The sequence below is a fragment of the Amia ocellicauda genome, chromosome 16 (genome assembly GCF_036373705.1).
Source record: "Amia ocellicauda isolate fAmiCal2 chromosome 16, fAmiCal2.hap1, whole genome shotgun sequence".
NCBI classification, from domain to species: domain Eukaryota; kingdom Metazoa; phylum Chordata; class Actinopteri; order Amiiformes; family Amiidae; genus Amia; species Amia ocellicauda.
The window spans coordinates 14,807,182-14,823,040 of NC_089865.1; the positions used below are offsets into that span (position 1 = coordinate 14,807,182).

The window sequence follows — 15,859 nt, forward strand, 5'->3', positions numbered from 1 at the left end:
TGATCTATTCAGCATGTATCCTTAAAATAATCCTCCACAATTCATGTGAAATTGTGATCATTAAGTCTTCATGCAGGGTTTGTGCTCGCTTTTTGATTTTGTTTTGTTTTTGTTTTGTTTTGTTTGCGATTTGTTTCTGCTATCTTGGGGCCTAACCTGAGGGGACACACATCACCTTTAGATGACTGCAGGGCTGTGTACAATACAATACTCAGAGCAATCTACTTTGGGCAATTTTAACTGTCTTGTAAGTAACCCCAGGGCCCCACAACTTAAGGCCTTCAGATTTAATTCAATTTTGCAAGCCAGAAATTATCAGTCTTTTGGAGGATATCATTGTAAGTCCTTTATCTGATCTGATTTATGAAACTCATGTGGACAAATTTATCTTATCCATAAATGCCCACTGGCAAATGGCACAGAGAGAAAGAAAACAATCTAGCCTGTCAGAAAATGAAGTAAGGGTTGGACAATTGCCAGCTTAAAAAAAGGTTTGTCCAGGCCCACTTGCCTCTTTGAAGGTTTAGTTTGTTAACAACCCTTCCTTAAAAACTAGACTTGTGAAAGTGTCTAGATGTTTAACACTTAATCAAATTCAGCATGTCCCAGATATGTAACAAATGTTTCTTCAGAGTCCGTGTGCTGATTCCCATTTACATGATGTTGAGGATGATGATGAAGAATTCATTATTTAATTATTTAAATGAAATATTCTAGAAATAAATGCTATGCACCTTAGCGTTACATTTGCATTATAAAAAGCTGCCAGAAATAATTCTTCTGTTGCCTCCTTTGTGAATAATACTGTTGGACAACACCGTTTATTTTTTATTAAGCTGTGTGAACCTGATGAAAGGAATTCCTAATGCAGATAAGCTGAACGCCTTTAAAAGGTCAGTGAACAATATCCTTGGACTTACCAGAGGAAAGTCAGTTTACCAAAGGGTAAAGAATAATGTAACAATTTTATTTTCATTTTAATATTTCCTCAACTCAACGGTCTTGAGAAAATGTAATTCCAAATGAATAGAAACGCACAGAATGAAAACAAGACTAGCTCTTGCTTTCCTGAAGAAAGAACAGAGACAATAGTAGATACAAGACAACCCAATTACTTTCAATACTGTTAGACTGACAGCCACATCTGTCCTCATTGGATCCCCTGGTCCAAAATAATTGGAACGTTTTCATATTTCACATTAAGTGAAAACAAATATCCTTCATACTTTGTGGGAACTGTACTCTCAGAACATATCAGTTTTATTGTGTTATCTTATTTCTCAACCTGCCTGCCCAATTTTAAAATATTTTACAGTTGAACAGGTATATAACAACTTAGTAGGTATAGGTCTTCATTGGTGTCATTGGCCTAGTATGTACTATAATCAATTGAGGAATTACATTCAACTGTTTGAGTGATACCTGTCACACAGCAATTCAAATATGGTATGGTGCGGGTGCTTGTAAAGTGGTTTCACTTCACTGAGTATTGTATTAAAATGATATTCACAGACATTTCCAAATTCTCTGTCTTTATATTGAACTTCATGGACTGTTAAATTTGTATTGCATGTCTTAAATTCACATTCCATTGACAAGCCCTGACTTGCCAGATTTAGTGTTCATCTGCATGGCACACATTTTAAATGTCTCAAGATCATAATAATCAACAAAAGGCAATCTAACCTGCCAAGATATATCATTTATACAATTCAAATATACAATTTGCATGATTATCTAGTATTATCTTGCTAGTATTTGGTTGTGTGAATTACTGAAATTACTGAAAAAAGGTTTCATCATTATTATTATTATTATTATTATTATTATTATTATTACATTATTTATCTTAAAATGTATGTGTGTGTCCTGAGGTGTTCTGCTGGATAAACTTAACTTTATATATGTATTCTTTTAGATTCTGAAAACATGTTCACCAGTCCAGTCTTCCTGCATTAAGTCAGACAGCAGTCTCACGGGACCAAAGAAATTTAGAGTTTTTCAGCCTGACATTGTAATTCATGCCTTTCAAACCCTGGAATAAATCTAATTGCTCTTCCCCAGACCTTTACGGAGACTGCTTTTAATGATGTGGTGATCAGACTGTAAACAGTATTCCAGATGTGGCCTAACTAAAGGTTTGTTGAACTTCATCATAGTCCTTCCTGACTTGTCTTCTGTAGTCTTAGTTTATAAAACATCTTATTTCCCTTTTTAAATTCTTCTTATGGTTCTGTGAGTCTGGGATCTCTTCTATCTCAGGATCAGGAATCTACTGGGGCTCCACCCCCCGAGGGCCACAGACCATAGGATGCTCCTCCTACTTGGCCAATTGCCTCTGGCTGGGGAGATTCGGACTGATAGTCCTTAGACAAACTGCTCACAGGACACATGGTTTCTGGAAAGGTCAGGACTGTAGTGTGTCTTTTCTCTACAATATTTGGACTAGCTCAGCCATACTTTATTTCAGGCTGGTGTTTCATCTCCTTGTTTGACTTTCCTGAAGTGAAAGTTCCTCTTACTGGACATAAATAGTTTCTGGGCTTTCCTTCACTGTTTCCAGTGAATACATGGCTGTTATTTACGATGGGTCTTACAGAGAGCAGTCCTGCTCTTCCCTCATCATTTATAGTCAGTCAATCTCTTAACTGTTTAGATTCCTTGAGAAGGTCTGTGCTCCTCCTGGTTTTAACTAGGTTTAAGTTGGCATGCTAACAATGTCTAACAGCATATCAATGACTAAGCACATATGGCCAAGCTAATTAGGACATAACTGACCACCTTCCAGTACTTCCTCAAAAATCACTTTTACAGATTGCTGAAGGTAAAGGTAAATTATTTTTTCTCTCACAACTGACAGCATATGTGTATTTAAACTGTAATTATACATTTATTTTGGTTCCAAAACAATCTATACAGACATATACAGACCAGACAAACAAACAGATGAGGAAAACAAAATATTTTTTAATCAATCAATCATGAAATTGTCATTGGCAGGTACAGCTCATTTAAATGAATTGTGATTAATGCTTAGAGTTCGGCTCCAGCCATTCCTTCCACCATAATAGCTTCAAAGTATATCAGGTCAGATGACAAGGCCATAGCCAGACAGGGAGGGCTTGATAAATGTAGGAGGAGGAGCTTTGAAATGTGACACATTTATGTTGAAATATCCGGAAGTACGAGACTGATATAAATACACAGATTATTTACAAAATGTTGTATCATATTTTCCTCATATTTAATAAATAATTATACAGTCACAATTAGTAAATGCAGACTACTAATGTTTCTTTTGACCCAATGCATATTAGTAGCCCTGTCATCATCATCATCATCATCAATAATAATAATAATAAACTAATCAATCAACAAACCAACCAACAGCTAATCCATTTTAGAATTAAGTTATACTCAATGGGCTGTCCCAAGTTAGCACTAGTCATGGACTACTCAATGTAATTTTAGGTAGAGTATCCCTTGACTAGTGCTAATCAACATCTACTAAAGTTTACAAACTTTATACTGGTAACAGTAAATAAGGATATTCTTTCACTGTGTTTTTCAGTAAATTGAAAAAAGTCAGTTTTAGGGCTGGAGTCCCTTAAGACTGAGATAAAACAGTAGCCTAATGGCCCTGCTTAAGCAAACTAAACAAACAAACTAGTGCAGCATCAGTCTATGTTCACCACAAACAAACAGAAAACATTTTCAAAATGTTTTGATGTATCTGTGTTACTGTTTGTTACAAGCAATGCATGTACACTTCTGGTCTGGTTTGCCAGGTTGCATTCTCTCAGCACTAGCTTGTCTGTGAGTGGATGATTATGCGACTGCATGCACAAAGGGGGAGGAAAATTAGGGTTGCCAGCATTCTTCTTATTTAAAGCTGTAACTCCTAAAAACGTGCTTGCAGAGTTTGTGCTGGGGCTGGTGCTTAAAGGAAAGGGTTCACACACTGACTTGATGGTGCTGCAATAATTTATACTTTTTTCCCACTCATCTGCACTCTGCAAAGCCCATGTCTTATTTATAGACATGAAGAGCTTTGTGCATTCCAGGACTTTTCTATTTCTTGCTGTTTCTGTGGCTCAGGTTTTATTTGTGAAATGCCAAGATGGAGTAAGTGGTAAGTTAAATAATTTATATTGTTTCAGCTGATGCTGTGTATAATGTTGGATTTTTGTTGTTGTAACAAGATATGCTTTAATCACTTTAGCTTCTGATCTCCCACATAGCTTTGTGGCTGGAATTGATGTGAGAGTGTTTATTAATTCATTGATTGATTCATTATGTATTAATGTATGTGTTTGTGGTGTCTGGGCTGTTTAAAAATATGTATTGAATGTACATAGAAGAATGATGCTTTATTGTTTCACCAACCCTTTGTCTTATACTTCTTTAAGTATTGTCATATTAACAAACAGACAAAAACTAATGTTGGTTGTTATTATTATTATTATTATTATTATTATTATTATTATTATTATTAAAGTTATCGTGTTTTTATAATGGTCTAAACAAGCTGGCCTTTATTCTGTCCTGTTAAAGCACATGGTTATTTATGCTTTTGTTGTTTAAGTAGTTGATGGAGTTGTGTTCATATAGAGTAAATGGCAATGCCTCTCTGGCATTGTAATGCTTGCTGGTAAACTGATCTTCTGTCAAGATTATCCTATGCAGACTCCTGCAAGAAACAGGAATGTTACTTTATGGTTCTTTATAAGCATTGGCAGAGATAGTGCAAGGCATGTTGCAAGATATGACATCAACTTGTTTTTCTCATTCAATTCATTATTTCCTTTGTATTTAAATGTGGCAGGATGTCACTCTTGAGTGAAATGTGTTTTTTTAGGGAGAAATAAGTATAGCAATAGATTTACTGCATTTGCATAACATTTTCTACACAACCTTTTTTTTTTTTAACACACATCTGTGCTCACGATTTTGAGCACAAGACCTTACATGGCCTTTGAAGAACACAGCTATAACATTTTAATACTCGGCAGATGTTTGGAGGCAAAGAAAAGAAGGTAGATCAACAACATGTTGAGAGGGGCTGTTGGGAATATTTTGCTAATACAGGAAGAGTTACATACTGGAATATTTTCCTTTTTTTAAGTTACATACTGTGACTTTTTATTTAGCCTGCTATGATGTCATTGGACACATAATTGTTTAAACAGAACTTTTTCTCAGTTCAGCATTACAATCCAGTTGTGAGGTGTTATCAATTATTTAGTTAAACCAGTTTCAAATCTGTTAGTTTCTTGAAAACTGTATTATGAACTTTCCTTGTTTTTCTGCATTTGTTTAATTAGAAAAATCTGTTTTGAGACACTCATTTGACAGTTTAAAAAACAAAAATCACAAAAGACAATAGTCCTGTAAGACTATAGTGTATGTCCTTTTATGTAGACAGGAGCCTCCTAGTGGATACAGAACAAAATGCCAAAAAGTCTAGATTTTGGTAAAGGCTGGAATAGATTGGGTTTACTGTAAGTAGATAAGGTTGAGTATAATGTAGGGCATAGCTACATCATTCTGTTGCTATTTAAGACATTTAAGTGGTTTTACATCCTCAGTCATTATACATTTTCTTGTGGAATTTGAGACAGAGGCTTAATAATCAGAGTAATGGATTAATAAAGAACATTTATTTAAAATATGTTTGTGAAACAATAGTTGCCGTAAAGATGTCTTTCAGGCCAGTATACACCAGCAGCAAATACATTCCAACACAAACCACAGTGCAGTACCACACAAAGACACTGAAATCTCATGGCCTTGTAGGGTCTTTGATTTAGGTTTCACTTTTCAAAACTGGAACAAATTCAAGGTTAATGTATTTTTTCAAATAGAAGGGTTTTCTTGTTTATAGTAGTTTATTGTAAAATCCACAGTAGTCCTGTCCTTTAATTCCAGGTCTCTATTAAGTAGAATGGAGCTACCATATTAGGCAATTTTATCCCAAAATTCAAAATGCGAGGAAATCAGATTCATAATTAGTTTTTTTCACATGCCCATGGGAGCTATAAAAACCACATATAAAAATAACCCACACAGATGTAATTAAATAACCCAAGACATGTTGGACGATGTAATTACGTTTCCTTCAGCACTCTGGTCCTGAAGAGGAATACCCAAATGGAGGCCATTTTGAGTCCACGTGGTACTGATTCCCATATTGAGATTGTTATACCATTGGTATTAAACATGACAAGTGTTGGTTAGGGAATCTAATATTTCATATACAGATTACAGATTCAATCCATTTAAAGATAATAAATGTCTGCTGGATTCACAATCTTGTTTCGCAAAATATTTTCACATTCACTTGTGTGCTTAAATGTGTTTTGGTAGCCAGTTAAATAAATATATGTTTTTTAACATTACTTTACATGGAAGAATATTCTGGTGCTTTTGTTTATGTGTTTATAAGCATATTGCTAGAGGTTTTAAAGTCTCTTGGTAGTTTGAATTTTTCAGAGAGGGAAAACTTTAAGAGTAAAAATGCCTCATATATAAAGTGAGATTATTTGTGTTGAGTTAAAAACAAATAAGTACATTTCAAGCTTTTTTACGCAGTTTAGTTTTTTCGCTATTTTGGTACATATGCATTTATGGGTAGAAAGAATGAATGGTTTCAAGATTGCTCATGTATAATAAGCTTGGGTTTCATGGTTAAATAAACAACTTGCTGATTTGGTAAAAGCACTGCCAAGAGAAATACCAGACACACCCAAGTCTATAACTATAGTCCCTCCAAAATGTTTTTTTTTTAATCTTTCTGAAGAAAATGTAAAAGTAGTATACATTTTATTGACAGCTGATGTTAACTGTGTAGCATTACTTTAATACTATTTTAGTAATTAATTGTAATGCCTCTGTTGCATAAAATATTACAAAATACTTTTTAGTTTTAAGGACAATTGTTACTGCCTAATTGTTATTCTGATATGGAAAATGCCTGCTGCGATTGCAATGCAACCATGTTTCTTATGAAGGAAAATAATTGCCAGCAGCAATTAAGCTATGTCTTAAATACACTAGAGCATAATAGGCAATTTTTTTCTCTAGAAACTACTTTCTATAAAAATCAGTGCTGTCAGGGAATACATGTGTTTTGAAATGTGGTGGATTTCCAAAGGAATGGGAACCTTGGAATGCATCGGTTGGAGAAGTTACCCTTTGAACGGAAACATATTTTAAGCAAATGTTCAAAGCCCCATTATTATACAATGGTAAAATGAATCTCATATGTGCACATGCATTCTTGTAGCGTACTGATGATGGGTCAACAAAACATATAATAATTCAAGGCCAGCAGAAAAGTAAGAGGCCTGTATTCAATTTGAGGATTCCAAATGTCTCACTTTTAATCTGTAAAATAATGTACCCTATCAATTTTAATACAAATTTTTTGGATCATTATTATTAATCTATTAATTATAGGAATTTAACAGCTCTGTATTTTAATTCTGCATGCTCAATTTCCATTAAAAAGATCTGTATAAGTATAGGTGGATAAATGCACATCATGTGACATTTTGAGGCAAAAAAGTCAATGTTGAAACCCCGTCCCCCATTGAAACCCCGCCCCCAGTTGGGCCTACAGTTGTAAATGGGAGTTTAAAAAGAGCCAAAAGAATTTGTGAGTTCATCATATCTTACATCATTGAGAATGAGGCCCAGGTTAAACTAAAACGTGAACCCATTTACTAATCACAAATTACAAGCCCAATGTTGATGGCAGGATCTTTCTTGAAAGACAAAATACCCTGGCAAGCAAAGAAGACACTCTTGAGTACCAGTTTAGTTATTTGTGATAAGCAAGTAGTATAAGCAAATACTCATCAATTTAGTTGATTAAAGATTTTCATCATCAAAATAAGCCACATAGTTATTTATTGCACACCCATTTTAAAAGTTTTAAAACACATTTATTTTCCAAGTTTCTGTGTACTTCTCTCTATTTTGTAATCCAATCCAGGTTTGCATGATGACAGGGATGTGAAACATTTGTTGTGTTTATGTATAGTTTATTGGCCCCATGCGTATTCTTTCTAGTTAAGAAAACAACAGACAAATTCTTACAACAGACAAGATTGTATCAGTCTCAAGGGCATGTCAGAGATGGTAGTTATGGACACCGACATTTTGTGGTGGTTGACAGGAACATTTTACTTGATATGTTTTTAATACTACACATACACGTCAGGCCTCTCCATGGGAACTACTTTTAAGTAAATTATAGCAGTCAGCAAATGTGGTGGGGTATGATTTCCAGATGTTTAAATAGTTGCTTTGGCAGCTGTTGCAAAATATTAAAACACTCTTTGGCAAAAAAAAAAAAAAAAAAAATGGAAGGGAGGAAGTATAGGGCTGATGTAAGAAACATCATGTAAAAGTAAGGCTAGGCCTGCAGAACATGGAAAATTAGGGCACATGTCTTTATGGCCACGGGGCTTTCTTTTCCTTTCTTTTCAAATTAATCTTAATCCAAACGTCTTGTGCTTTTAAGTGTCCAACGTTTAAGCATAGACATTGATATATTTTATGTCCAATTTCAGTCAACAAAGACAAAGAAAATACAGTACTCAGTGGAAAAATGGTGACTAAACATTGTAATAAAGCTTGAGATTCTAAATTAATTTTAATATTAATCCATTCACCCCAGATGGCCACCCAAGTAGCAGTCGAACAATAAAACAATCTAACACATTGCATATTATATGAATTAAAACAAAATAAACTGGAAACAAATATACATACTTTCACCTAATCTCAGTTTGTACTAGCATGTGCAGATAACTCAAACATTTTGTGTGATGCTACGGAGGAGTTTCCAACACCTGTTTGCTATTTTTTCCTCTTTGATGCAAGCTACTTTGAGTGCATTCAAATTGGTGGGTTTCCTGCCATCCCCAGCTTCCTCCTAGTCCATGCATAATACTTCACTTTAATTCAGACCAGGCAATTGTGATGGCCAATCCAGTGCCCTGGTCCTTTTCCTTAGTTGATTGATGTTGTAGACTTGACTGTTTTCTTTGGAGTGTTGTTGTGCTGATATGTTAAATTCTATATGCCTGCAATTCCTGGGTATCATTTCAGTCTCTATTTGATTTTCCATTCCTCTGGGATTTGAAGCTGGCCCACACCAAATATATATGCACTTTGAATTTTATATTGCACCTACATTAACCAGTGCCCTGCTTGTTCAGTTATCATTGTACTGTAATCTTATGAACAGATTACTGTATATACATTCAATTATTTTCTTGTCCCTGAGGCATTAGGCCACAGTTTTGAAACAATAACTATACCTAGAATAGAATATACACCTATTCACACATATACAACATGTCCTACTGCTATATAACGTCTGTGTACATTGTGTAACTTTTTTTATACTAGACTTGATTATACAACGATCAGCCATAACATTATGAACACCTGCCTAATATTGTGTAGGTCCTCCTTTTGCCGCCAAAACAGCCCTGACCCGTTGAGGCATGGACTCCACTAGACCTCTGAAGGTGTGCTGTGGTATCTGGCACCAAGACATTAGCAGCAGATCCTTTAAGTCCTGTAAGTTGCGAGGTGGGTCCTCCATGGATCGTACTTGTTTGTCCAGCACATCCCACAGATGCTCGATTGGATTGAGATCTGGGGAATTTGGAGGCCAAGTCAACATCTTGAACTCGTGATTCATCAGACCAGGCCACCTTCTTCCATTGCTCTTCGGTCAGGGGTCAGCATGGGCACCCTGACTGGTCTGCGGCTACGCAGCCCCATACACAACAAACTGCGATGCACTATGTTTTCTGACACCTTTCTATCAGAACCAGCATTAACTTTTTCAGCAATTTGAGCTACAGTAGCTCGTCTGTTAGATCGGACCACACGGGCCAGCCTTCACTCCCCACATGCATCAATGAGCCTTGGCCGCCCATGACCCTGTCGCCAGTTCACCGCTTTTCCTTCCACTTTTGATAGGTACTGACCACTGCAGACCGGGAACACCCCAAAAGAGCTGCAGTTTTGGAGATGCTCTGACCCAGTTATCTAGCCATCACAATTTGGCCCTTGTCAAAGTCGCTAAGATCCTTATGCTTGCCCATTTTTCCTGCTTCTAACACATCAACTTTGAGGACAAAATGTTCAGTTGCTGCCTAATATAGCCCACCTACTGACAGGTGCCATGATAACAAGATTATCAGTGTTATTCACTTCACCTGTCAGTGGTCATAATGTTATGGATGATCGGTGTAAGTTCTATTATAGAGAGGCATTGGACAAACATATTACACATAGTGTACTGTTTTTTTGAGAAGGACAAATACATTCTCAAATATAATAACTTCCCAAACATAATGTTAATAAAAATCAGTATCATCTAAAACTGCTTTTCTTTGTTCTAATATGATCTGTGACATTTTGAAAGAATGGCTATGGGTTCATTACTTTCTTTCCAATTGACCATAATGTGATTTTTTCAAGAGGCAATGCTTCCTTTTTTATATTGACAATTAGAACAATGCAAAAATTAATAGAAGTGCATGCCAATGTGTTTATTCTCTGAAATATGGTCTTTCACTGTTATGTGAAGAGCTGTTAGAAGACAATAAGGTTGCATATATGGTAGAATGTTTAATCATGTGACATAATGGATTTAAGACCACTCCCACTAGCAACCTGAATCTCTTTTATGTGATATACACCCTGTAGAATTAATATCAACCAACAAGGAATATTGCACATCTATATTAATGTATTCTTAAAGGGGCCATCTGTATAATTTAAACATATTTCAAAAATACCTGGCTCTCTGAGAAACCAGAGAATTTTCTGTCTTCATGTGAGGTTTGTGGTGAACATTCTTAAAGTAGATCAACAGCAACTTTCACCCACAACTAACAATTACTTAAGTGCAGCCAGTTCTGGCATACAATGAAGCATGGCTTTAGAATGGTTCAAATCTGTGAAAATAGGTGTAAAATTTGTCCAAAGAGCAGGGATTGTGACACTAAGACAACTGTAATTATATACCTAATTATATTTGTAGTCAAACATATTCAAATCAGTCATTTAGTATATGAAATATTGTAAAATACAGAATTCAGAATCCTAAACTGAATTCTATTTGAAATTCTTTGTTGCAGTACTACACCTTAAACAGAGTAAGACTGATACCAACAACTGAGAACAGAAGAGTTAACAAATGTATTTAAGAAAATATTTGAACTAAGGGGTTGATAATGCTAGTTAATAAAAGATGAGATCAGGATAATGGTTCAAATTAAAAGATCTTCTTGCATTGCTGTGAAGATTCCTGTATTCAGCAAGCGAATATACGATAGTTGTTTCACATTTCTAATTATCAGGCCTTACTAGTCTGCTTCTTGTTATCCTGCAAGTCAGATTTAGATGCCTACATGCATGTAACATACAAAAGTGTATTTTCATGAAAGTAGTGTGTAAATCCAAATTGAATATTTTAAAAAAATGTGTATTTGCACTGGAAGAAGGTGTGGAGCTATTTTATTCCTGGTTTAATTTTGAAAAAGTCATAATCATGATAATTCAAATACAATATCACTGACATTATACTTTATGGATTCATTTAAACAAATACACTCATAATAAATTAAAACGTTACATTGTTTTATTTCAAACCATATTTTATTTAGTTTATTTTAAGTTAAGAAAGACATGGTACTGCATTAGTGGCATGCATTTCTTTAGATATAAAATTACTTAAATGTTTTCTTGAAAGAATCTTTATGTTGTAATATATAAAGTATAATACAACACAGATGAAGAGAACTTAGTCAGGGAAACTAGAAAACAATCAAGGTTCAAATTATAATATTTACATATGATTGCCTGCTATGTTCATATTTTATTCCAACAATTACAGTTACATCTAGAAAGTCTCCTTTATTTTGTTTTATTGCTTACATTAATGCTGCACCAAACATGTAAGGAACTAGTTCAGAGGCCTCATTGTCTTTTGTTCCAGTTACTTAATTGGTCTAATTATCTGGTTATCTGACTTAATGTAACATCTCTGCTGGCTCCAGAATGTTTTACTGGAACTGTACCCTGAATTACATTTTCAAATTTAAAAGGAGCTGGAAAGAAAATCTTTAATATATCCAACTAACGATAAAGTTAGATTAATTAAGTAGTTGAGAATTCCAGCTGGAATGAAACCCAAAAGGCACTGCAGTCTTCCAGAAACCGAGTTTGAAACACCTGAGCCAGATTTAAAAAAACACTGGCAATGATCACATATATGATGAAATACAGTACCAAGTGAAAACATCATAAAACTAGTGCATGCATTTAATACACTATGGGATACTGTTGCTAATAGCAACAGACAAGTATATATACACACGACAACCTGTTCTCATTATTACTCACCAAAACCAAACGGCAGACAGCCAAACAAATCAATCCTAACTGGAAGATTCAATGTGGTTCAATGGCTCATTAAGGCCCTTAGTTCAGTGTTTAGAGCAGCATTTATATATATATATATATACACTCACCTAAAGGATTATTAGGAACACCATACTAATACTGTGTTTGACCCCCTTTCGCCTTCAGAACTGCCTTAATTCTACGTGGCATTGATTCAACAAGGTGCTGAAAGCATTCTTTAGAAATGTTGGCCCATATTGATAGGATAGCATCTTGCAGTTGATGGAGATTTGTGGGATGCACATCCAGGGCACGAAGCTCCCGTTCCACCACATCCCAAAGATGCTCTATTGGGTTGAGATCTGGTGACTGTGGGGGCCAGTTTAGTACAGTGAACTCATTGTCATGTTCAAGAAACCAATTTGAAATGATTCCACCTTTGTGACATGGTGCATTATCCTGCTGGAAGTAGCCATCAGAGGATGGGTACATGGTGGTCATAAAGGGATGGACATGGTCAGAAACAATGCTCAGGTAGGCCGTGGCATTTAAAATATATATATATATATATATATATATATATATATATATATATATATATATATATATATATTATACTTCTTTATAAGAAAGCTACCTAGGAAATCAAGTGAATTGGTTTGCTGAAAAAACAATTGTTGCCGAAAACAAAACCTAACAAAAATAAATTTAAAAAGTCACTTTATAAATACATAATTGAAGATTTGATTTTCAATATAAATGTTATCGTGCTTTTAAAAACAGCTTCTACCTTTTCATTCATTTCTCCCTGTCGGTTTGCTGTACGCATTACAGATGCTGCGTACAACCTGCCAGTGGGGAGTACTGAGTGGTTAATTATTAAGGCAGTGAGTTTTTGTGTTTGGTACATTCTGGTGAGTAATGCAGTTGTGAACTTGGTGACTGAGTATTATAAATGAGTTGTGTGTTTGTTTAAAAGCAAAGAATCAAACAAAAAACTATTTAAGACTGTAAATGTGTAAGACTATTTAATGTGTAATTACAGCACAGTGTATGGCATTTGTATGTGACAAGCATAATATTTGTGAAAATCCATGGTACTAAATAGAACATTTCCTGGATATGAGGTCATGGAAATTAGGTTGTACTTTTTTGTGAAAAGAAGTCTTTGTACAAAAGGTAACAAGTTTTCTTTGTAGCTTATATTATGAGCAAATAATAACCCCACCTTATTTTCTCAAATTTAGGTAATAGAATCCCTGTGTACTTGTGTCCTTTATGTTATGCCTCTTGTACCATATTTGCTTTTAATAATTAGGACTCCAAAATAAATGTTTTACTCTTTTGTAATATTCTACAAGAATATATCTTATTGTATAAAACAATGATCCAATCTAGATTCAACAACACATTTGTTGTACTTTGCTTAAACCCTCAAATAAGTAATTTTCTGAAAAAGGTCAATCTTTTCCCAAATACTACAACTCTACAATACAATTCTTTCTGCCTAATCCTCGCCAAACCAGGGTGTGTATGTTTTGTTTTCAGAAAAGGCTGCCTGCAGGCAAAAAACATTCTGAACATATAATAAAGGAGGTATATGGTTTTCTTTAAATAACTCATGCTACGATAGTTTCACAAAACTTCCACATCTTAATACAATGTGCTGGAAGATCTCTGGACATTATAAATGCACTGTTTGGCCAAGATTTTATGTTGGACCTGTAACTGAAAGCTTCACTTCATTCCTGTTGAAGGAGTATAAAAAGGCTAGAAACAAAGCTATGGTTTATTACATCTCCACAGCTCAGATATTTTCTTAGGCCTTATTATGGCATGTATCATATTCAGTGTCTGTTTCCACATTCCTTGCATAATCTGACAGTAGTGATTGTGACGTAAGTGAATTTCATACCTCCTATCTGCCTTTAGCTCATTTGGAACAACAGTGTTCTTCGAGGTCATTCTCTGGACAGCACTCCAATCGACGACACAATCTACACATTTTTCTTCCACAAATAGATATCATTAACCAATTGTCTGAGCTTCAGGAAGTACTGTCACCTTGGACTTTCCTTTAGAGAAACCTGAGTACTGTCCCCTGATTCAGGCTCTTGCTTGATATCATGAAGTGCCTGTGACTGTAGCTTCCAGACAGAGGGGTTTTAAATCAAATCCTGTCTCCCATTATTGTCTTTTTTTAAAGAATGAATATATAAACTCTTAAGCAAAAACACTTAATTTCCCTCTCCCTCCCACACACATTAGTCAGTGAAATTCAGTAGAAATATTTAATTTAATATTTTATGCATCAGTAAATAATTATACTTGAAACTGAACCATAAAGAAGACACAATAAACAAATTACCCAACAGTGCATTATACAAATGGAGTCATACAGTTTTGAACAACTATTGTTTAATAAAATGTAATCCTCTGATCCATCAACTGTCAGCATCTTCATTCTAAAGTATGTTTCAATAGACTGAGACTCAAGGAGAAAATTACTTCAGAAAGTCTAATAACTTAAATCTGAAATGTGCATACTTTCTCTTGTGTGCATTGAGGGAAAGGGAGTTCTGTCTCAAATGCTGTCAGCATAAAATATGGGTGATACATTCATCACAGAAAAAGCGAGTTATTTTTAACCCCACTTGCATTCGTGGGAATAAATACATGGGGGGGCAAAAATATGAAACAAAGAATTCTCTAATTCCCTTTCTTTCAATCTGTTAGGTTTACTGCATGGTTCACAGGAAGACACTGTTGAGCTGGACTCTCTCATTCGTCAATCTGTCAGGTTATCCTAAACATGGATAACAAAAAGCTCCAGGGGCTGTGGAACTGGTTTAGACTTCTACAACATTTACAGACCAATAAAGATCCTATGTAATGAATCTATAATGAAAATAATGAAGTTCCCTAAAAACTTGAAGAGGAAACATGAGCAATACTATATCATTGTAGCTTATATAGTTAGATGTGTAAACACAACCCGCTGGTGACCTGAGTGTAAGTTAAAGTACTATAACTGAATGTGATATCCGAGACTCTTTATCTCTGAATCTCTAAGAGCGAATCTGTGATAGAAATTAACTGACGTATTTCGTATCCATATGGTTCTGAGTTCCAGGCTTCTGAGTCAGCTTTGAGTCTATACCAAATGGTAATATGAGCCATTCAAAATAAAATCAGAAATCAAAAAAATATGTTCTAGCTTTTTAAACAAATATGTTATCTGGATCTGACAGAGCTGTTTACGGCTTCTTCTCTCCGTGCCCAGCCTCCAGCCGTTGAAAATATAAATATCACTGAAGGCCATAACAACTCAGAGACCATATGGAGAAGTGTGAAGGTTCAATTCACAATTGATTTCTACAAATTAGATACCAATTAAGTCCGCCGATAAATAAATGAATTTGAA

At 35.0% G+C, this 15,859-nt stretch overlaps 1 protein-coding gene across 1 annotated transcript in view; it reads left to right on the top strand.

Annotated features, from left to right (window-relative positions):
• The first annotated feature begins 3,867 nt into the window (after window positions 1–3,867).
• The window catches only part of LOC136711833 (collagen alpha-2(V) chain), a 55,249-nt gene continuing 43,257 nt past the window's right edge, over window positions 3,868–15,859 (top strand). Inside the window, exon 1 of the mRNA XM_066688354.1 lies at window positions 3,868–4,132. Coding sequence (XP_066544451.1) covers window positions 4,042–4,132 — 91 coding nt within the window. The 5' untranslated portion in view covers window positions 3,868–4,041. The remainder of the gene's footprint in view (window positions 4,133–15,859) is intronic.